Source organism: Ixodes scapularis, unplaced genomic scaffold (assembly GCF_016920785.2).
Source record: "Ixodes scapularis isolate PalLabHiFi unplaced genomic scaffold, ASM1692078v2 PGA_scaffold0__279_contigs__length_252992795, whole genome shotgun sequence".
Lineage (NCBI taxonomy): Eukaryota > Metazoa > Arthropoda > Arachnida > Ixodida > Ixodidae > Ixodes > Ixodes scapularis.
The window spans coordinates 111,203,201-111,225,545 of record NW_024609835.1 but is presented as its reverse complement, the minus strand read 5'-3'; the positions used below and the strand labels follow the sequence as shown (position 1 = coordinate 111,225,545).

Genomic DNA, 22,345 nt, shown 5'->3' with positions numbered 1-22,345 from the left:
TCGGAATGGGACAGATGCGTCAGCAAACGTACCGCAATGAAGGACGAACTCGTCTATATCAACGAGAACTTGACCGGATTACAACGGTGATTGTTCCGGAATGCAAAGGATAGTGCGAGGGAAATGGCGTAAAAATACGTCGGGATGAAGAACGGAAAAACTTTTTTGAGAAAGAGACGGGAGCGGTTGCATCTAGAATTGATGACGAAAGTGACCTGTACAAAATTCAATAATATCTCGATACATTTAAAGAATGGGATAATAACATCGAAAAGGTACTAAATGAAGAAGAGAAAAACACCAGATCCTACATATCGTTAAAATAAATGTTGCAAGCCTCAGGAAGCACAGTGACGAACTGGATTTTTAGATGGCAGATTCACTGGTAGATATAAATGTGCCTAAACTTACCGAAATAAATATTGAGGTAGACGAACCGCTGCCTTTCCCCCTAGATCGGTACCACGAAATGTCAGAACGTCGCAAAGGCAGGAAAGGAGGGGGAACAGTACTGCTGCAGGAGAGGACGACCTCAAATCTAAACCAATTAAGAATAGTTTTAAACTAATATCCACTCCGCTAACATATATATGGAACATTCCATTATTAGCTGGTCGTTTCCCAAGTTGGATGAAAGTAGCGCGAGTTTACGTTATACACAAGGCTGGTGCACAGAATGTTTTCAATAATTACATGACAATCTTTGTATTACCAGATTTTTCTGAAATAATAGAACAAATAATAAATAGCGGACTAACTAGCTTTTTTCGCAAAACTAAAATAATTTCAGAACAGCAGTTCGGATTTCAAAGAAATAAATTGACGGAAATGACACTTCTGAACATTAAAGATAAAATTATAGACAATATAAAAAATAAGCAATACGTGATGAGAACATTTCTTGATTTTCGAAAGCTTTCGACTCAATTAAGCACGAAATACTGTCGACAAAGCTGAGTACCTATGGTGTAAGTGGCAAAGCGCCAGAGTTGATGTGCAGTTACTTGAGCACTCGTTCACAATTTACCATCTATAACGGCGTTAAGTCTGATATTCAACAGATCGCATATGGTGCCCCACAAGGATAAATTCTATGACCATTATTGTGTCTTCTTTACATGAATCATATTGTGCATATCTCTCATTTTGCGGACGTGGTATTATTTGCAGACGACTCCAATGTTTTTTTTTCCCACAATGACCTCAGCCATCTTGAAAGTGTATCAAATGGTTGGTCACATAAACTATCCACGTGGCTAGTGACAAACCAGATCGAATTGAATATTTCTAAAACTAAATATATTATTTTCAGGGGAAAAAGCCTATTCACTTAATTGTGATATTGATATAAAATGTAATTCTATCAAATTAGAGAAGCCTGAATCATTTAAGTTCTTGGGTGTATGGTTTCCCGAAAGTTTGCACTGGACATCTCATGTATCTAAGCTATGTTTAACCTCTCACGATCAATCAGCATATTACATAAACGTAGACTTTTACTACCAACATGGCTTAAGCGCCAACTATACTGTGCACTTGTGCACTCTCACCTACATTTATTGGTTCATTGGTTTGGGGAACGACATCAAAAAGCAACCTTGAAAAACTTCTAGTACTCAAAAAAAAAAAAAAAACCAATTCGGTCCATTGCATGATTGTGCTATAATGATCACACATACATTTATTTTTAAAAAGTATAATTTATTCCCTATCCAACAGTTAATCCTTTTCAACTTTGCCAAAGTAATCTTCGATTCTCTCGAAAACAATACAGAGTCATTTGTTACTCAATTTCCTTTAGACGTGTGAAATTTGATAGAGGCTAAATACGTACTAATTATGATGAAAAAACTTTGAAGCAGCAATTAACACAACTTTTAAATTCGCATTCACTAGTTCCTGATATAGCAACAAAATCAAGATCTGCAGATACATTTCAAAAAGAATACGGGGATTACATTTTCGAGCATATATGAAATATTGTGTAGAAATTCTGACACTCCTTTTAATATGTTAGAAATGTACATATCTCTTTTTAATTTTTGTTTTGTTCTATGTTTCATTTGTGTGTATATTATGTGATCCTTGTCAAAGCTGCGCCGTTCTGAAACCTGAATATTGTACGGGACCTAGATCAGATGTATTATTACAACTTTTGTCCCTGCCACCCCAAGATAAAATGGCAAATAAATATAATTATATAATACTTGCATTCTTTAAACATAATTGGCTTTGTGGCCGTATTAAAGTATCTTTGCAACATACCAAAGGCTCTCGTGACGAATGTACAAAAAGCTGCCATATCGTTTACAATATCTGCCCTCTATAAACCACCCTGTGGGAATTCACATTTATTCTACGAAGAATTTGGCAAACTGATAAATAGATTTAACATTGACGATTATATAGTAATAGCGGGCGACATAAACATCGATGTCTTGAATAAAGAAAAATCGGAGTCTCGGACAGCCTGAACATATTGTCCAGCTACGCGCTAGAAAATGTGATCCATGATTGCACTAGTGAAGAGCATCTTGCAGATAAAATTACAAAAAGTAGCATTGATTATACAGTAGTTCGAAAAAGCAATTTCATGTTCATTGGTGACATAATTATAAAAAAGTAGCAGATCATAACTTCGTTGCTTTAACGATACTAGACAAAAACTGTACACATAAGAAGGAAGAAAGTCAATACAAACAAATCAGTCAACCAGAGCGGACTACAGTACAAGAAAGTTTAACTGTAATCAACTATTACATCTTAAACATATAGCTCTTTATAAAGCGGTTGTCGAGAAACCTTGGAGTATATACGAAGATTCCAAGAAAATTGTCAAATTTGAAAAAAAATATATATATACATATTGTAATAAATGTATGGATAACAATATAGTTGAGTTAAGCTTTGAGAAAAAACATGGAACAGATTTAGGCAAAACCCGCAAGATGCATAACTGGAGGAAAAATATAGGCGACTAAGGGACAAGGTAACCGAAAAAATCCGGCTATCAAAAAAAAAAACAATTTCCGTACAACACAGCTGAAACAGTGCTGAAAGAACGCGAGGGAAACGTGGAATACTGTAGATCAAATTATAGGCAAACATTCCAAAGATAACGCAGGTGAATCTTTAAGAAAAACTTTGCTACAACAAATTTTGTATATTTTATGTGATAACACCAATACGCTTTTGTTAAGCGGGTGCAAGACTTTCATAGACAAGCAAACAAAACTACCAGAAAAACTTACCTGCGGAGCAGTACACAAAATTCTGCGTAGCTGCCACGAATAACAGAAGTATCTACAGCATATGGCTAGGAATATAGTGACAACAAAACCGGCAGGATATGACCATGAGATTTTTTAAACAGGATCTATACCTAATAAAATGGCGGTTTCGATTGTGCGGCCAATTTACGAAAAAGGGAATAAAGAAGCTCTGTCCAACTATGGGCCCATCGCGTTGTTGCCAACTATTCATCAGATAATGGAAAGATTTGTTTTCAGAACTGCGACCTCGTTCTGAGACAGGTCCTCCTTACCTGCCTTTCCTGCAAACCTTTCCTGCGAAAACTACGCATCGCAGACAAAAACGATTCATGCCGTATTAGGCATTGCCGAAGGGCCGATGTATCGAGACGCAATAAGGTACATAGCATTTAAAGGGACTCAGCAATGAAATATTTTTTAAAAGCATTAATGGGACACGTGTTTTATCTTTCCGTAATTTTTCCACGAGAAGAAGAAAAACTTTCGCTATATTTGTGCCGTTCGATGCAATTTAGGTGGAGGTCACGGCCCGCTCTAAGCTCCGCCCGTTACTGCTGGATTGGTTTGGCTTCTCGGCCGAGCACACTAACAAGCCTGGTGTCCCCCTCTCCCGACATCCGGCGTCTGACAACGCCTGCTAGTTGTGCGAGCAGAAGCGCGGCAGCCTCATAGCGAGTTCGTTTCACGGCACTCGTGCCCACGCGTGCCCACTCGCAGCGTGGAACGGGCTCGTTTCGGGAGGCACTCCACGAGCGGTTGCACTCTCCGAGTTCGTTTCAGCGCTGACACCCCGCGCGTGCATGCACTCGCTGCACCGAGAAAATCGGGAGTGCGCCAAAATGCAATCCCGTCATGCCTCGCTCCGTTGGGGCCGGCGAGGAGCGGGAGCAGACGACGAGGGTTCGTCTGCTACGATGTGTCGCGGAACCGAATAGAAGAAAAAAAAAAAGAAAGAAAAAAGATTTTCTTATAGAAATTGCGTCCCGCGGGCAATGAAATGAAACGCGAGCTTGAATTGTGAGCGTCTGCTATTTCAGGAAGGAAGCCATTGACAACCCGTGATTTATTTGCAGGTTTTAAATCGCTCTGTTGCCGCACTAACACTGAAATATACCAGTGTGTGAAGAAATGCTCAGAACAAACGCAACAGCGGCCCCCGAGATGTCTATCACCATCCGTGTGCCGGTGAAAAATTTAACATTTGTCGACAAAACTCCCCCAGCAGAAACCTTTGACTGCCCAATAAGCATCAGAGAAAGCTAAAGATGGAGACTTTAACCGAGGATTGGGCAGCATCATCATGTTTAACATTTACTTACGTCAGCTAACTTGCCCCGTCGCATTTTGTTCGAGAAAGCTCTCGTTCTCGACGCCCTCACCAAGGCTAATATCTAATCCTGACGATCCAAATCGAAAGTCCCAGTTTTGCTGGATATTCCAACAGGCTAGTTTTAAAAGCCGTACCCTTTCAGTGGTTCACGAATAATACCATGCTCAAACGGATCAAGCTTCTGCTCGGACAGCATCATCAGTTTTCTTCTGTGTAAACGGTTATAAGAATTGAAAGATCGCAACCAGCTGCTTTGTAGGCAGCTGGGTGCGGAAATTTACGCCGTCTGTAATAATCTCTACGGCAGCCTAGCTGCTTGAAGTCATCGCATCTATAAACTACAGGTTGCAGCGACCAACGTTTGTAGATAAACGTTGGTAGCCGACTGCATTCTCGCATTCCCACGCATCGCTCCGAACAGAAAGGCGCTAGTTTCGGTTTGAAGTCGGTACCTTTTCTACAACATAGATGGCGGCAGCGTCAGTCTTCTGCACTCGGTGCATTTGGCGAGTTCGTTTGAGTCCAGTTTTCCGTGCAACACTCTGTGAGTGCGATGCATTCTGGGAGAGAACTCGAACGGTGCCAGTGCGTGTGAAACGAACTCGCTATCAGGCATCGTCTGCTATTTCACCGGCTATCGGCTGCCATACCCGAAGAACGCGGACATGGCTGCCCGTTGGCGTCCGCTTTCACCTTCGTCCTTCTGCCCATTCGCCCCCCCCCCCCCCCCTTTTACAACACTCGCAAGATTCGACCGTGAAAGCGGCGTTCTAGCCTTACATCATTCACGTGCCACGGGCCAATACAGGTGTCTGCCAGCGTCTGTCGATGTGCGGTAAAAAGCGACTGAGTGGACTAAGAAAAGCAACAAAATAAATAGGCAATCGTTTCAGCTTTTACTAACATTTTTTTTTTTTTTTTTGCATGGCATTTGCAAGCAAGGTGGGTGAGCGTCATGACGCACAACGAAAACGTGACCTAAAATGTTTCTCCTTGACAATCCAGGTCACTGCAAATCCTGAGAGCTGCTTGCCTTTTGAAGCGAAATGACGGCAACATACTCTCTAAAAACAGTCTGTGCGTCTACTTTCACGCACACCACTCTGAGAGCCAATCACCGCAACTTACGGAGGCAGCTCAGCGAATGACGGCGCCGAAACATACATTAGGCCAAAAAACGCAGTCCGAGTTGTGACATTAAGCAATGCAAGCGTGACGTTTTGCATTGCTGAATGTCACAACTGAGACTGCGTTCTTTGGTCTAAACATATGTTTCGGCATCGTCATTCGCTGAGCTGCCTCCGTAAGTTGCGGTGATTGGCTCTCCGAGTGTTGTGCGTAAAAGTAGACTTGCAGACATTTTTAGAGTGTATACCGGGACTAACTTGATACGAGCCGAACGCCCAGATACCTCTAGCCAAATGGCTCGTATCTTCTTGGTATTAAAATGATGGTCGCAATCCCGACGGTAGCACAATTTAAAGAGCAGCGGGGCCGTTTTTACGAAAACCAACATGTTTATTCTACATCGCAACGCGCAAAAAAAAAAAAAAAAAAAGAAATCGGGTTAGATCTATTGAAATAGTGAATGTGGGACGCTAGGCTTGGTCCAGTCCCGCTACAAAAACAAGCACCCGCAAAGCGCTTCCGAAGGCAGGTAGGCGCGAGAGTTGTTTGCTGTAAACTATGTCGGTTGATGAGATCTTCCTCTAAACAACTCTGCGAGCTTGAAACGACCCGCATTCATAAACACTGACGAGCTCGACGAGCCACCCTCGTTCAGCACTCCGGAAACGGCGGTAGCTATGTTTCTTAACTTTTGAAACCGAAGAGAAAGGGACATTTTTGAAAGCAGTAAGGACTCCATCAAGGTTATGTGTTCCTCAAGCATAAAAAACATAGACGAATAAGATACTTTTACCACACGGATATACAAATTTACAACCAACCTTTCACACGACAGTCATCTCTCCAGCCAATGAGAGATGTAGCACCTTGTAAGCACGCGGCGGGGCTTAGCGGGCTGCGACCTCCACATTCTACAGAATTGAATCTAATACCGTAAATAATGCTAAAAAAATGTTAGCAATTGTTTTACAAATTTATGTCTCTTTAAAAAAAACACGTTTTTTTTCTGTTTTTTTTTTAATTTCGGTATTTTTTTTTAGACAGTTAGGTGTTTCACTAGTGTTGGCATAATTAATTTTCTGGATTGTAAAAATAGGCTCATAATTTCAAATTGGAAACTTGCTGAACGTCATCTAAGACTGCTAAATCCGTCATTTTTATAAAGACTTGGCGCTCTCGGGAAGCATGGTGGTGCGCAAAGTTTCGTTTGGGCGCAAGGCGGATGAAGAACAGGTACACCGCTCAAGCTAGTCGAGATTAAATTCATGTCCGGGACCCAGAAAAAAAAAAAAAAAATAAGCACGCGTTTCAAATATTTTATTAAGTTAACTGATTAAGTGATTGAGATGGTGCCAATTATATTTTTACATAGAATCCAGAGTTTATTATCACTACATAAAAAAGTAAATATGCGATTATAATCAAAAACTGTATTATTCTAAACGCCAGGTACCTCAATAAATAGGACCCTTGATAGTGACCAATTAATGCGACCCTTATCTCATTTGTTTGCAAGGCGTAGCTCTCACACGCACATTTTGGCGGTTGTTCGGTTAAAGACTCGGTATATCGACAGACTGAGCAGTGAGAAACGGTGTGAAGTGTCCACAGCGAATTAAGTTCTCCACAAAGAATATATCTAAAGTAAGTTAAAAACACCGACAAAAAAAAACAATTCGATGTATTTATTTAAAACCTTTCCGGACCTCGTGCTGAACTCTGGAAGAGCGTGGTCGTCACCGATAAAAAAAGTATAAACAAACCCTCTGCAGTAAAAAAATAGAAGAAAAAAGCGATCGTGAGGAACGTTACAAGGTGAGCACATTTCACTAAGAGTCTTTTGTTGAACAGATCGTCCTCCTCGGCTTTTCAGTCAACGGCGTTCTCGTAGATCCAGTCGAGGAATTCTGTGATGCGCGTGTACACTCCCGGAAGACCTTTCTCTGCGCACTTGATGCCCCAGGACACGACTCCGATCAGAGTCCACTGGCTGCTCTCTGCTTCTAACATGAGCGGCCCTCCGGAATCTCCCTGCGATGGAAAGATTTTTTTTCCTCGTGCATGAAGTCTCGGAGGTGATACTTCTCAGCACCAGATAATAAAACAAGATACTGACAGCGGAATTAAGAAAGCAGGGCGTGGCTTATAATATTCTGCTTCGTGATTGGCCTTTTGGCGTTCTGAGTGGCTTAAGTCGCGATCTGGATGGTCGCGGAGAGATAATGAGATGCGCGGAACTCACCACGGCCTGCGTTCGTTCGGCTGTCAGTGACTATAACACAATCGCGAACATTGGAGACGTTGGAGTCATCTCAAATATGAGATGACTGGAAGAGGCATTTGATGTCTCGAACATTAACCGATAATACAATCCCCCCGCACACGTATAGACGTATACACTTCAACACGTATACACTTTAACCTCGACCAATAACTATATAGATGTCGATTTCTTTTTTTTTATGAGTACTTTAGGTTGCTTCAACATGTCACTGCGTATCAACACCTACATGTACCTGAGCAGGTTGCTACGTGTGGACCCTAGCGAACACCTAAATACGTCAATGAATGTCGACTCTCCTTCTTTTCTGTAGAATTTTAGATCGTCCGATTTATTAACACAGTCTGCCCTCAGGTACCAAACATAACAATCATGAAGAGCGTGGCATATCACGAATGGTCAGTTCTTTTTTTTTATATTATTAATTTAGACTTTCGCTGACACTACACTGGACTTCAAAGTGTCTGCGATTCAAGTAATTTGCTAGATTCGATCACACCCAAGAGGATACAATATGAACTGAACGCTTCTAAAGACGGAGTGGCGGAGATTTGTTGCGCGCAAAGGCTCAAGTTCAAACCTGACTATGGAAGAGCAATTAGGTACGCTCCGTTTCAGTATCACTTGACGAAGAGCGATACCTACAGCCCTGGTAAGCCAATTAGAACGACAGAGGGATGCCTGCGACCACTCTTTACAGAGGTACAGCGACGGTACGCTTTCATGTGTCTCGCTTCTATGATCTCATTGGCTCGCAAAGGGCGCAGGTTTCGTCCCTTGGTAAGTTATGCTTCAACGGAGTATACGCCGATAACCTGGGCAAGGCAAGGCCTTCACAATTGACGGTGCCAACGTGGTAATTGGGCCCGATTCCGAAACCTACCACCCAACCGGTGATTGAACACGACTACCACCCGAAGGCTGAAGCAACTCTTGTCTAATCCATGCTTGCGCTGAATCATGTTGTAATGAATTAGAGTATTGCGCTAAGTTCGGCATCGGCCGAACTTTGCGCAGCACCGAGGTGACAAGCGCTCCATTCATTGTGCGGTGGTTCTCCCCGAGACATCAACAAGAAACTATAGCGAACGCTAAAGCCTGCTCTTGTCCAAAACGACGACTGTCAACCAACTGCCGACGACTGAACGCCAGGTTTAGATCTCCAAATCCCCTTTTCTGATTCTCTCTTCGTCCCCTTTTTTACCCTGGCCTTGCCGTACTGACAGCGACATTCACACTGAATAGCACCGCAAACAACTATGTTCATTTTCCTTCTCATGTCTCCACATCTCTAATCAACAATTTATTATCTTCTAGGAAAATAAACAGTATCGCCCTTCATTGCATTTTTTATGTGCCAGTTGCTTTTTTTTAATGAGTATTTTACTTTATTTGAATTAAACAAAAAGCTTTTTTCTTATACTTGACGTGACTTTAGTGAAGCCAGTGACGGCATGTTTGTAATGACCCATCTTACTTCCATATACCACAGAACATCCGCCGAAAGTGGGGCCAATCCCGTTCTAAAGTTTTCTATTACGTTATTTCGAGGCATCTTGAGACTCAAACCATTGCGTACGGTCTCGGGTGCGATGCAGGAACAAGGAACCGCTACTCAAGAATCCAAGCTCGGTCTGGGACGGCGCTCGGGGGCTCACCTGACAGGCGTCCTGGCCTCCTTCCCTCGTGCCGGCACAAAGGAAGATGTCGGGGATGGCCTGGGTGAACTTGGTCTTGCATTCCGTGTTGTTCCAGACCGGAAGCGTTACCTGCCGCAGGATAGAACTGGAGGGACCGCCTGCGAAGGAAGGCCGTAAAATAAGTCCGTGTCTGCAAACAAGCGAGACAGCGAGCGGCCCCTTCGCTCAGCGAGAGAGACACCAGAGCGCCCCAATGTGTCGAGCGTATACTTCTGGCTGCTCCCAAGCGACGCCGAACAAACAGGCCTCGTCAGCCTCGCGCCTCTTTGATACGTCCGTCCACGTAACGGGTTCTCGCGAGGACCGCTGTTCATGGCTTCTTTCTGCTTTCGGGAGGTTCCGGAAGATTCCCACAAGTTCGGCTTTCGCACACAGCAATGATATAGACGTTGGGTGACCTTTACTAGGATTTACCTCTTAAAGGGATACTGAACCAAGGAATTCACTGTCCATAATAAGTGGCGCGCGCTTTTTCCACAAGCCAGCAGCCGCCGGTGTGCGCGAGCACAGGCAACAAAAACGACGTCACAGACCTCCATTCGCAGTTGAAATGACAGTGAAATGTATGGGCTTCGGACCAAAGGAGAACAAAGACAAGTTTTTCATCTACACAGTGGTGTCTGGTGTAAAAGGTAAGCGATGAATTGGTCTAACAAGCACGTAGCTTCCACTTGTAGAGATGAAAAGCCTGTCTTTATTCTCCTTTAGTCCGAAGCCCATGCATTTCACTGTCATCTCAACCGCAAATGGAGGTCTGTGACGTCATTTTTGTTGCGTGTGCTCGCGCACACCGGCGGCTGCTGGCTCGTGTAAAGAACGTGCGCCACTTATTATGGGCTCTAAATTCTTTGGTTCAGTATTTCTTTAACATCCCGCGGTAAAAAGCTATACGCTAAAACTAATTCTGTACTTTCCTCAAACAGTTTGCGAAGTTACCAACACGCTCGTTTTGTACTTAACTTTAAATTATGTTTCTTGTTTATGAATCCCTGTATCTTTAAGCGCGTAGAATCAACTGCGATTAGAGTCCTAAAAACTTAAGTCCGGAGTGCTTTCAAGTGGCTCAAAATTTACCAGCGACCTTTGTCACAAGAGTACTTGAAGTCTCCCTACGTTTACATGCACTGCAACGAAAAAAATGACATTTTACGAATACAGGAAGTGCGTGACCTCCAAAACCCGACGTGTTCTCGATTGGCTCGAAGACACAAAACAGATACTTTGTGTGGCCTCTCATAATTATGATCCTCATAATTTTGCTTCAACAACAAATGAAATAATCCCCCTGCTGGAACACCCATCTTCATTCAATTCACAAAATAAGCTGAACACATTTTTTTATAGAATTTACTTCAAAAGAAACAAAATAGCCGTAATGCACTTGTGTGGGCTAAGTACCATACATTTTTCTTAAAAAAAAAAAAAAAAGGAGTTTGACGAAGTGCCACACTTTTCTTTAAAGTATGTCTGCCCGAAGGTTTTGTAAATGAAGCAAGTTATACAAAACGACACAAACGTGTGTCAACCTATGTGGTCATTGGGACATTTCTGGCAGTGTTCTTAGCTTGACCGCGATTGGATTGGAAACACCTGAGCTTCTCCAGGAATACGCTTATCAGCATTTTGACGCAATCAGGAAAAATACCTAGGGCCAATGACACAAAACGCGTGACGCAATCCAAGCGTTTCAATGTCGTTCTAAGAGTTACGTGACAGAGATACGATTGAAGCGCACAAACTAGCTTGAAGAAATTTAAAGAAGATAAAATTGTAGGCGCCCCTCGAACGTAACACACGATGAAGGGCTTCGAGCTTGTCCGGTTTATGCGTGGAGCTAAACAACCGGTTTCTTTCCTATTATTCCTTTAACTTTACTTTTGAAGATTACACGTGTCGTTTTGAACAAAATTAAACACGAGCTAAATGGCGTGTGGAGTCGTTAGCAAGACGAAGCAGCCATCGTAAGTTTAGCTATTTTTGTTGATGACGCTGTTTGTCTGATCGTCTCGTAACTGCATCCTATCCAGTGTAAAAGATGAAGTGTGAAGTAGTTTCTCTCACGCGTCATGGATAATTTCCCACAACATTTGTTCAAAATTATGGTGCAATGGCTTCGTTAGGCTATCAGCAATGCTGATGAAGAAACAGCTACTACGTCGCCACTTCGTGGCATTTCTCAAATAGGTCAGATAACTGAGATAAGTAATGCAATGTCGTTTGTAACCCCCAACTTGAACAATATAAACAACCTCTGAAAAGAGGTTAGCGGCATTCATTAAAAATATATCATGCTAAACCTAGAGCACATAAAATCCCGCTATGTAGATCATTGTTGTTGCTGTCGTTTTTGGTGTAATCAAGCGAAAACAAGTGAGTGTGTTTAAGCAAAATAGGAATTATGTGAATGCTATCTCGGTTAAGGTATAAATAATATCAAAGCTATCTTACGAAGAAGAAAAAAAGAATGCCTCGCTCCGCGGAGCGGGAGCAAGCAAGACCTCTCACTGGTAATATTGCAAGGCATTCCGTTTCAGTTTCACTGTGAGGCCTCGAGTGGTGTGTAATTCTTGACTGTGTTACATGTGTCTCATCATGCCATCGATCCTCTCACCGAGAGCGTTTCTAGAGGATGTTTGGCCAAGCTTACTGCATCAGTGAACGCGGGAAGGATACCTTTACAGGGGAATTATGTTTAATCAAAAAGCTCCCGAGAACTAAAATGTATTAGTGAAAGATGGAGCTTTAACTTTGATATGTGCTACGAGTCTCACTTTATTCAATTTTTTTCTAATATTGTGATTCACTGAAAGGGTGGGTAGAAATTAAATATTTTTTCTTCAGATTTGTCCCTAGGACCGAGGGCAACCAAATACACGTTTGTCACGCCTAAGATTGAAAAGTATTCCTTTCTGAATTACTGGTTGGTATTAATTAATAATGCATTATCGCCATTTTTAGTTATTTCATGAATTTTTACAATTTATGCAGATGTCCGACTCAATTCAATTATCCACATAGCTTTGCTGAAAACTTCTGAAAAAGGGCGGTAAAACTAAAAAAAAAAATGTTGGCGATGCTCGTGAAATTACATACTGGCATCTAAACTTTCACCGCACTTCAGCAACTATAAGCTAAAATTCAGGGAGATTAAGTCATTAGCCCGTGTTTTAAAGTTGCTGTGATATTGTCTGTGATGCAAGAACCCACTGCAGAAGTTCGTGTTTTGCTTTGGAGCAGCTAGCATTAACGCTCTTCATCGCCAATTGAAATTGTGTGAAGCGGAATCATAAGCACAGACAACAGTAAAGCGTACCTGGATTTAAAATCTTTTCTTTCCTGGAGCACTCGCACCAAGAAATTAAAGTGAATTGGTGCGGTTCTCGCAACTGCTATGCCAATGTGTTCCTACTGCCAATGTGAATAAAACTTAACAGCACCGAAGCTGTGTTGCTACGCTGCATTCACACTGGCAGTTTAACCGCATCCACTTAGCGGATTTTAGCGCATACGCCTAAACATCCAGATCAATTTCTCATGCATTCTGTGTCGAAAACGAACGGATCCACTTTCCGGTTGCGATTCAAACCACGTAATTTATGAGATGTATTATGAACTCACGTTTCTAACATTCTCTGTGCTTAATTTAGCTTAAACCCCATTCACGTAGTGACTCTCTGCAAGGCAGCGCTACTAGATATTACCACGGGCTAAACGAACTAGGCGAGGAAGCTTCAATTATTGGCTAGTAGCTGCGCTGCTTTGTCGCACCCATGTTCATATAGTAATGGGGTTATTAAAGTCATGTCCCGTTAAAATGACCTTTCCCAAAAACAAAATCGTTCATAATGTGAGTTGTTCATATATCGAGACAAAATTTCACATGTATTTACACAGTTCGTCGCCGGAAATTTTGTCCATATAATGGGTGTCCATATAAACGGAAACCATGTTAACGGGACGTAACTGTATTTACATTTAGGGCGTAGATTTCGCGGTATCAATTGACACAGTGAAGCACTACTTTAAAGCAAGTGCATGAATGAACAGGTATCTTGACTGCCAACCCGATCTGCTAAAACTGCCGTATCCGCGTCTCCAGCAAGCAAACAGCATAAACCGTTATACATATAACGGTCCCCAGTGCGGGTTTTAGCCCTGATTCGCTCGTCTAACAAGAACATTTTGTTGGTCGAGTGGCGGATGAAAAGGATGACGACAGCTTGAAAGTGTTTGGAGCGCGTCTCTAAGTACGTGCGGTCAGGCCCTCATGGCCTCCGCGATTGCAGGGGAAACAGGGGTTTCCTCCGATCGTTCCAAACGCCCAGCCGCCCCAAAGGGTCACAGACGACCTGTGTGCACGCGACCTCTCCAGAAAAGAAGTGCCACGGCGCTGCGGCACTAGCCTCCAGTCTTTTGTCTCGCTAATCCGATGCTACAAAAATTAGTTGAAGGAACAATGCCGAAAAATACTGAGTTTTTAGGAGGCATGATACTAACTAAAACTCCTGTCAGACGGGAACTTAAGGATGTTCAGAACGAACTTCTTTAAGGACTTCTCGATCCAGCTCGCGATCTCCCGCCCATAAGCGTGCGCTGGTTCGCTGATCTTAAAAGAAGCTTGTCCGAAAAGCATTTAACGTGCCCGTCTTACCTTCTGTTACCGTTGCTGCTGCTCTTTCACGGATATTATGTTTTTCAATAACGGCTTCACCAGACGAATAAAACAACCGAAGGAGCGCCTTTTGCACCGACAATCGCAGAGGTCACAGGCCCTGACTCAACAGCTTCTCGCTTTATCGCTTTATCAACACCACCAAAATACGAAGGCCGTAGTACTAAATTTTCCACGTCACCCTAAATGGACAAACGCAGGGCACGGACTGGACAAGACTGCAGCGTCATCGTTCGGCTGAGACTTGCCTCCAATCAGCAAGGACACGAGTCTCAGCCGAACGCTGACAAAGCAGTCGTGTCCAATCCGCGCCCTGCGTTCGCCTCCTTAGATGACGTTGGAAATACGGCACTGCGGCCTTCTTATTTTAAGAGGTGTTTGGCTTCATCCGCCACGCGTCCGGAGATATTTATTTAAAAAGGGCGAATCAGGGCAGACCCTCGCCAGGCAACTTAGAATTTAAAACGTTCGATGCCGTTTGCTAGGCTGGAGGCACGAATAGGAGGAAGAGGAAAAGGGGTGTCGCAGAGGAAAAGAAGAAAAGAGGGTAAACCGGAACGAAACGTCTGCCTCCGTAGACCGGGAGATACATCCCGGTCTACGGAACGATATACGTACAACGGAAGCTTTCCTAAGACCTGGAAACCTCCCTCCGCGTGTAAGAGCAGACGAGCGTTTCCGAATGCCAAACTGTCCCGAACTTCCAGCTTGGGACGGATATAGGAGAGCTTTTACGAAGAGACGCATCAATGGAAACACCAATTAAGTATATCCTATTGAAGCTGGTTGTGACACATATTGTTGCATACCAATGAGCCGATACACTGCAAAATGTTTACGCTATCTCTTTTAAGGATTTTTGGTTCCCTCCCACCGCATAAGAACGTGCCCTACATCTCGACAAGCTAGTGGCGTTTCGCCCAGTAGTACGATGCCACAAGAGCAATATTCATACTCAAGAACCCCAAAACGAGAGAACAAAAAGAGATAAAACACAAAGCCAACTTACACACTGTTCACCCGTGTGACAGTTCATATTTCAAGGCGAATACTTGCCTACTCTTCACGTATATGAGCGCGTACGAATCTTTCCCCGGCAGACATGGATCAGTTGATAAACAACAGGACGTGAGGAAGCACGAGGAACAGCACCTCACCAGCTCCACGAAGAAGCTCGGGCGTGTACTTAGACCAGCGTATCGCGTTGTAACATTTGAGAGACGTTCCTCAAAAAGATCTCGCACAGGAAGAGTGTGATTCGTGAATTTACATCGGAACTGCCATGCTAACTATAGACCTACCCGGTTTCATTTTAAGTGTTCGTGGTTATGGTGCTCTTGATTTGCTCGCTTTCCGAAACGACGAACATGCGCGTGCTGGGCTGAGGAGATCGCACGCTGGGCTCAGGACTTGTAAATATTGGAATGGTGTAGTATAGTTAATAATTCTATGAGAACGGCAGGAAAGTATTTCAGTTGCCCCGCCCGCGAGCCTCACAGCTTCGGTAACTCTTCGGCGCCTTCTGACCTTCAAGCGTGCACGCGCAGCCAATGCACGGCAGAAGGAAACGAGCGCATTCTGGAGGCCGTGCATCCTAAAAAATAAACGCCCTGCCATTCTCATTCTGTCAGTGACAAAACTAGATTCGGCAGCTCCAAGACATGACTTGCTGTGAGGTGTACAGAAGCTGCCTCCGACAGCCCTTGTTAAGGGGTATGCAAACTGGCGTTGTGGCCGTGGGCAGCCGTAAAAGGTGAAATGGCAAAGCCGGGGAGACTTCAATCTTCGTCACGACACGTTCCGGCAAGCTGCGGCGTTCCGCCCCGTGACGTGTTCGACGACGAAACCACTGAACACTACCAATCACGTTCACGAGCGGGGTGGAGAGGAGGTCAATTCTTCGGCAAGGGTCGCGTGGGTCGGGAGTCGCGCGTCGCGGCGTCACCCGCTTTGTCGAGTGAGTTTCTCCCTACTTCCCGAGTGAGGACGAGACTACCATGCAGGTCGTGCAGGCGAGCCCCGAAGGCAATACCGGATGCAGCGAAAGGCACCGAACACGTGGACAGAGACATTTCCATTGGTAGGCCGGTGCGCCAGTCACATCGCTTCCCCTCTCCGACTCACCAAGGCTCGCCACGGCTCGCTGTCGTATTCAAGCAAAACAAAAACGAGAGGGAGTCCAGATTTTTTTACGGAGCGGTGAGCCGTTCACGGTCCACGCCGCCAGTTTGCGTACCCCCTTACGCGTACGATCGAAGGTGGCGTGGCTCGCCGGCACTTACCGAAGGACAGCGTTCCCCATCCAACAACGGTGGCCAGCTTCCCGATGAAGGTCTCATGCCGCTTGGGCAGACAGATGGGCCTGATGTGTTCGGTGAAACGGACGCGGCGGCTCAGCCTCAGCAGGGCGATGTCGTTCTGGTAGGTGTCCTTCTTGAACTCCCGGTGCTGCCGGATACGGGACACGTTGAAGTCCCGGGTTTGTCGACTCGTCGAGTTCTGCTTGAAGTCGTACTCGCCCAGCCTCACCGTGATGTTCTGCGGGCGAAGCCTGCGCGAGAGGCACCGTTCATCAGCTAGAGCGTACAAACTTGAAACAACGTTCATCGTCAATAAGCTTATGAGGGTTATCGTAGTGAATCCAACATTTTCATGAAGTGTGGTTCCTGTAGCCCTAGAATAGACAATGCTTAAAGTATCCGCAGTTCCTTTGACGATTATCTTATTGGCGCCATCATTTTGATGATAATGCAGATCGGGAGGAATAGGCGATAGTTACGATTTAAAAATGCAACACCAATAACTTCAGAAACGTTGTTAGAAAGCTCAGGTGATAGTGATTTTATATTTATTGTAGATTGTTTCAGGGATTTCTGGGGAACGGAAAAGCGTTTCCTGCAATTGGAGATAAAGATTCAGTTGGATCTGCAACCACGAACTTAAATACCAAAACGGTTGAAGTATTGTTACTCTGAGGCGTAACTTCTTTATTAGTTCTTGTGGTTCCCTCTCTGGGGGGACCCTTTGAAAACACTTTTTTTTCGTTTTTCTGAGCATGAGCCGCTACGTGTTTAGATTAACGCCAAAAACCTTTTTGCTGCGAAGCTCCTACAAAGGGTCGAAGCATTGTAGAATAATACATTGCAAAAAAAAAAAAAGAAGACTTATATTACGGACATTTTTAATCGCGGTTCTTATCTTCAAGGCGCAATATGTGCGTAATTTGAATGTACATTACCTTAATATAAGGCTATTTTCTTGCTGATTTTTAGTCAAATAATCACTTCCCATGAAGCGACGGAGAAATGCAAAATGGATTTTTAAAGCTTTATTACTCAACAATCAAAGCTAACACAAAAAAAGATATAGGGTACAGCAGACAAACATTTATTTACAAAATACATTCGTGAATTCTAAATGGCTGGTTATTTAGAAAGCACAAACTAAGAGAGGGAGTTTAAGTGATGTGAAAGTTTAATGTTTAAAAACATGGACTAACAAAAAAAAAAATAAAGATCTTTTCGAACGAGAATTTTTTTTTTTTTCATTCCCAAAGTGACTCTGTACTTTTTTATTTTTTATTTCATTTTTTCGGACGCAATATAAAATATTTTCGTGTACGCTCGTAAGGGCTGCAGATAGTGAAAATAAATGTACTGAAGGTCAGTTTCAGCTTAAATTGGAAGTGCATTTTTTTTTATCGATGAATCGATAAGACTGCACAAATGCGCAGAATATTTATTTTCATTCGAACAAACTCAAAAAAAAAAAAGAGATGAGAGTTAAGGGGTTCAGTTTTCACCGTGCACTTATCAGGAGCGGCGGACATTTCATGACGCAATATGCGTCACGGTAACTTGGCTAATTAACTTTAAAATTAATCAACGTTTATTTTTTTTTTTGTTACGATTGAATTGCAGAATTGACGGAAGTTACTATTCATAGCTAATCCAATTTAAACAGTTCTCGAAGTGCCCACACGCTTCGAGATATCCATCCCTCAGTTTTCGCGTTCTTCTCAAATGATTTCGAAAGCAGCAGGTGTCGAAGCTAACTCCTGTTCGTAATGATGCGTCGAAGAGTGACGTACTCGTGTCGGGGGCATCGTCATAAGCCAGTTTTAGGACAGCGTACGTAAAGAAATAGCCTCGCCCCCATGCGCCATTTCAAAACGCAGTTGGGGCTCGGCGCACGCGCAGTGGCCATGACGTAATTTCTCGGCAGCGTAATGTCGGCGTATTTGCTATAGGACACGGTGCATAGATAATAGCGAGTTTTAGTAGAGTAAGAAGCGAAAGTATGGAAGCGAGCAGTAAGGCTAGGAAGCACCATAATCTAAACCTTGAGACAACGTCTCAGACTTTCGAAAAGGCAATGTCATACGAACCAGCGTTACTGGATCGTTGATTCGAACAGCTCGGCGCTTCATTTCGTCAGCTTGGTCCACATATTCTTGGCTCTTACAACGAAGGCAATGCGGTGGAACGTGCTCTGACCACGGCGGAGCAGGACCACTGGCACGGAGATGCGTTCTCGCAGAAAACCGAAACTTAAAAACGCGTTCATTATTAGCGTTTTTTTCGGAACGATGCTGGGCGTGCTTTATATTTTTGCGAGGTTTCCAATCGAAACTGCTCCTTTAAATGTTATAATTAGAAAGATAATTAGACCCCTTTCTAAAAGTCCATCAAGCAGCGGTGACAGCCGCCATTGCTTGGACACGAAGCGCGTGATTGGATCCGAGTCCTCGCCGAACGCTGACGTCACACTCGCTCTCGATATGAGGCGACCCGATTCCTCGCCGAACACTGACGCAGGCCTCGTGTCCAATACGTGCTCAGAGTATCTCATCAAGCAATGACGGACAGGTATTGGCGCGAACTTTTGAAAATTGTCTTTTGCACAAAAGTAATTAATAACAATTTACCAAATGTTCGTATTATTATTATTTTTTTTACTTTCTGGTAGAGATGAATACCACAGAACTTGTTTTTTTGTTCGGTGCGTACTTTCTTGCTGGAAGGGTTTGGCCGGCAAGTCGTGAAACACGCCGAATAATGTAACTACATTATCGTGTTTTCCCGACTATAGTTCCTTAAACTACGCATGTTGAAAATTTGCATTTGTTTTTTATGCGGTGTAGACTATTTATTCTGCAGGAGCAGACTATACAACAATTCATATTTTTTTCGATCGTTTCTTATTTCGAGACGTGGCGAATTTTGTGAATGGCAGAGTAGGTTAATGATGATTTAGGTATGATTCAAGCTTCTTTGTGATCTAATGAAGCAAGCATTTGTCAATACTCTGTGTAAGATTTTTTTTTTTTTTTGTGAACAAGGCAACATGTTTGGATTATGCACCGGGTGCCGAAATACACGGAACTTTTAGCTTCTGGTAATAGGTGGTGCAATTCAATTACTTTTCAAAATGATTTTGGTAAGTAATTAGTAATTTACTTGGTGCAAAAGTACTTCGACGATATCTTTGCATTTCATTCAGCAAAGTAAAACATCTATACAAAAGAAAATTCGGCAGAGACAGTTAGGACTGCTTACGTGTGGGAATGCGAAATCATGACGCACGCACTAGACACCGCTTTAGTCGGCCGGAACCGTAGAGCCGCCGTGGCGTCGAGGAGCGTGCTCGTCTCGCATCCCGAAGGCCCGGGACCGATTCCCAACATGGCCGAAATGTACAAAAAAAAATGTTTGCAAATTCATATGTTTACTTTCTTTACAGGAACCTCCCTGAGAATTTTTTCGCGGATAATGGGAATTTAGGTACCGTCTCGCGGCTACAAACAACGTCCAGCCAATGGGGAATTTAGTTGCGGTTTTCGCCAGCATCATCGGCTCCGCTCCGTGAGACACTTAATGCGTTCGCATGAAAAGCTTCCGGTAATACCTCGTCTACATATATCTCCAACTCTAAAATTCGCAATTCACAAAACTGCTTGTCAATCGAATCCAACACGTGGGGTTGATACAGCAGCTTGCTCATACGTCGAGTGCAACTTACCCTTGCGTGCAGTGCGCAGCGGTCAAAACATATCTCTCGCTGATCAACGCTCCGCCGCAAAACTGGTCGTCATCGAACCGTCGCAGCAGCGCCGCCTGTAAAAAGACAATTTGAAGAGCTCTTTAAAAAACCTGAAACTTTGCAGCGCTCACTCAACCTCTTTATCCGCCAACTAGACGATCAAACCACTATGTTTGGCGGCATTGCAAGCTTTAACCACTACCCTTTTAACAACGCTAAGTCGACTCAATGTACCATGCGGATGCTGGAACACTTTTGTGTTTATCATCACTTACTTCCAAGTACTCACCTCGGCAATATTTTTATAACGCACTCGATGTCGCACTCGGTATAATTAGAGTATCGTATGATTTGCCTTTTGGATCATCCACAATATTACACCCAGAGTCTCGATAGTATCAAGACTCTGGGTGTAGCATATTTTGAACACATGGTTTGGAATGCTGACGTAACATATATTCATAAAAAAAACGTTGCAAAGCTGTGGGAATAACGAATTATTATACACCTATTCTTCCAGCAGACATTAAAAAAAACGAATTTATAATGCACCTTTTAATTCACTTATCCGTTACGCCCGCTCAATTTGGGGAACGACCACAAAGGGAAACTTGGACAAGTTATGATTACTGCAAAAAACAAAATCTCTTAGAGTAATTAAAAACTTTCCTCATTATCGTCTTTTTTTTTTCCTCTTTTTGAAAAACATAGAATTATTTATACATCAAATATGCATTTTATACGTTGATTCGCCACTATAAACAATCCGTGAAAAAATGAAAATTCAGCCTTTACACCTTGGTTAAGAACGTAGAGCAGCGGAGTTGTACTGTGTACGTGTTGCCATCCATGAGCGACGGCGGTTACCAGACAACCGGCAAGCCGCTTGTCAGGTTGCTATTGTCGCTCATAGATGGCGGTAGATCTCTAAAGGGTTGTGTCGAGATTGATTTGTCTACGGACACAGAACTGGGGAAACTAGCCCTTAACAGCTCCGCTGTTAAAAATATTATGATTATTTTAGATCTTGCTAAGCTCGAAAAAAATTAATCCCTGTACCCATCAGGCTATCGAGCCGCCTGGCGTATTATCCCCGTTAGAACTTAGGACATATTTTGGTACTCGAAGGTACCGTTACAAATTACCGGAAAAATTAAAAATTGTTTTCGTAATATTGAAGTATTTTCGGTACATAGACATAACCATCTAAGAAATATTGTAGTATTAAAGAATTTTCGGTAAATAGACATAACCATCTAAGAAATATTGTAATATTAAAGTATTTATTTTCTATAATCTAAATCTATAAGGGTTATAGTTTTCTATATAGGCATGCGTATACGTATGTATGTACATGTTGCTCTCGCCAGTGCCACTGCAGCCTCGTAATGGGGGGGGGGGGGGGGGGGGGGGGGGGGGTTGGGGTTGGCGCTGGAACTCGTCAAACTAAAATCCTGCCGCTTTTCTTTTCTTCTTCTTTTTTCAGCGCCATTCTCACAAATGCATTGTTTGTGCCAAAACTAAACTGATTTGATTTGATTTGATATTGTTGAAGCTTTTTATTCTAATATGTCCCTTGAAGTTCTGCAGAAAAAAAGAACACGATATGATATTATCATTATATAAACTTCCACGTTATATTTCAGTCCGCGTGTTTTACGTTTGTATAAAACAAATATATGCGGAAACTACATGAACTGTCGGAAATCATTGAAATGATTGACTACCATCGATCTTTCTCTAACCCTCGCCTGTGATCGGATGTGCGTCGAGCAAAAACATAGGTGAATCACGTAACTAAAACCTGTAGTATGGCCTGATTTCGGTTACTCGGTCATTTTTAAATTGCGCATCTAAACTGATCTCGGCATCAATTCTTTACTTGCTTCATTTAAAATGTAAAAACGCTGTCTGTCACCC

The 22,345-nt window shown here is 43.1% G+C and overlaps 1 protein-coding gene across 2 annotated transcripts in view; it reads right to left on the bottom strand.

Annotated features, from left to right (window-relative positions):
- Positions 1 to 7,400: 7,400 nt before the first annotated feature.
- LOC8027684 (serine proteinase stubble) overlaps positions 7,401 to 22,345 on the bottom strand; it is a 66,547-nt gene continuing 51,602 nt past the window's right edge. For both annotated transcript variants that reach the window (XM_029990641.4, XM_002409183.5), the window contains exons 6-9: positions 20,405 to 20,499; positions 16,666 to 16,934; positions 9,670 to 9,809; positions 7,401 to 7,761 (exon numbers count right to left, since the gene is read on the bottom strand). In XM_029990641.4, coding sequence (XP_029846501.2) covers positions 7,600 to 7,761; positions 9,670 to 9,809; positions 16,666 to 16,934; positions 20,405 to 20,499 — 666 coding nt within the window. In that variant the 3' untranslated portion in view covers positions 7,401 to 7,599. The remainder of the gene's footprint in view (positions 7,762 to 9,669; positions 9,810 to 16,665; positions 16,935 to 20,404; positions 20,500 to 22,345) is intronic.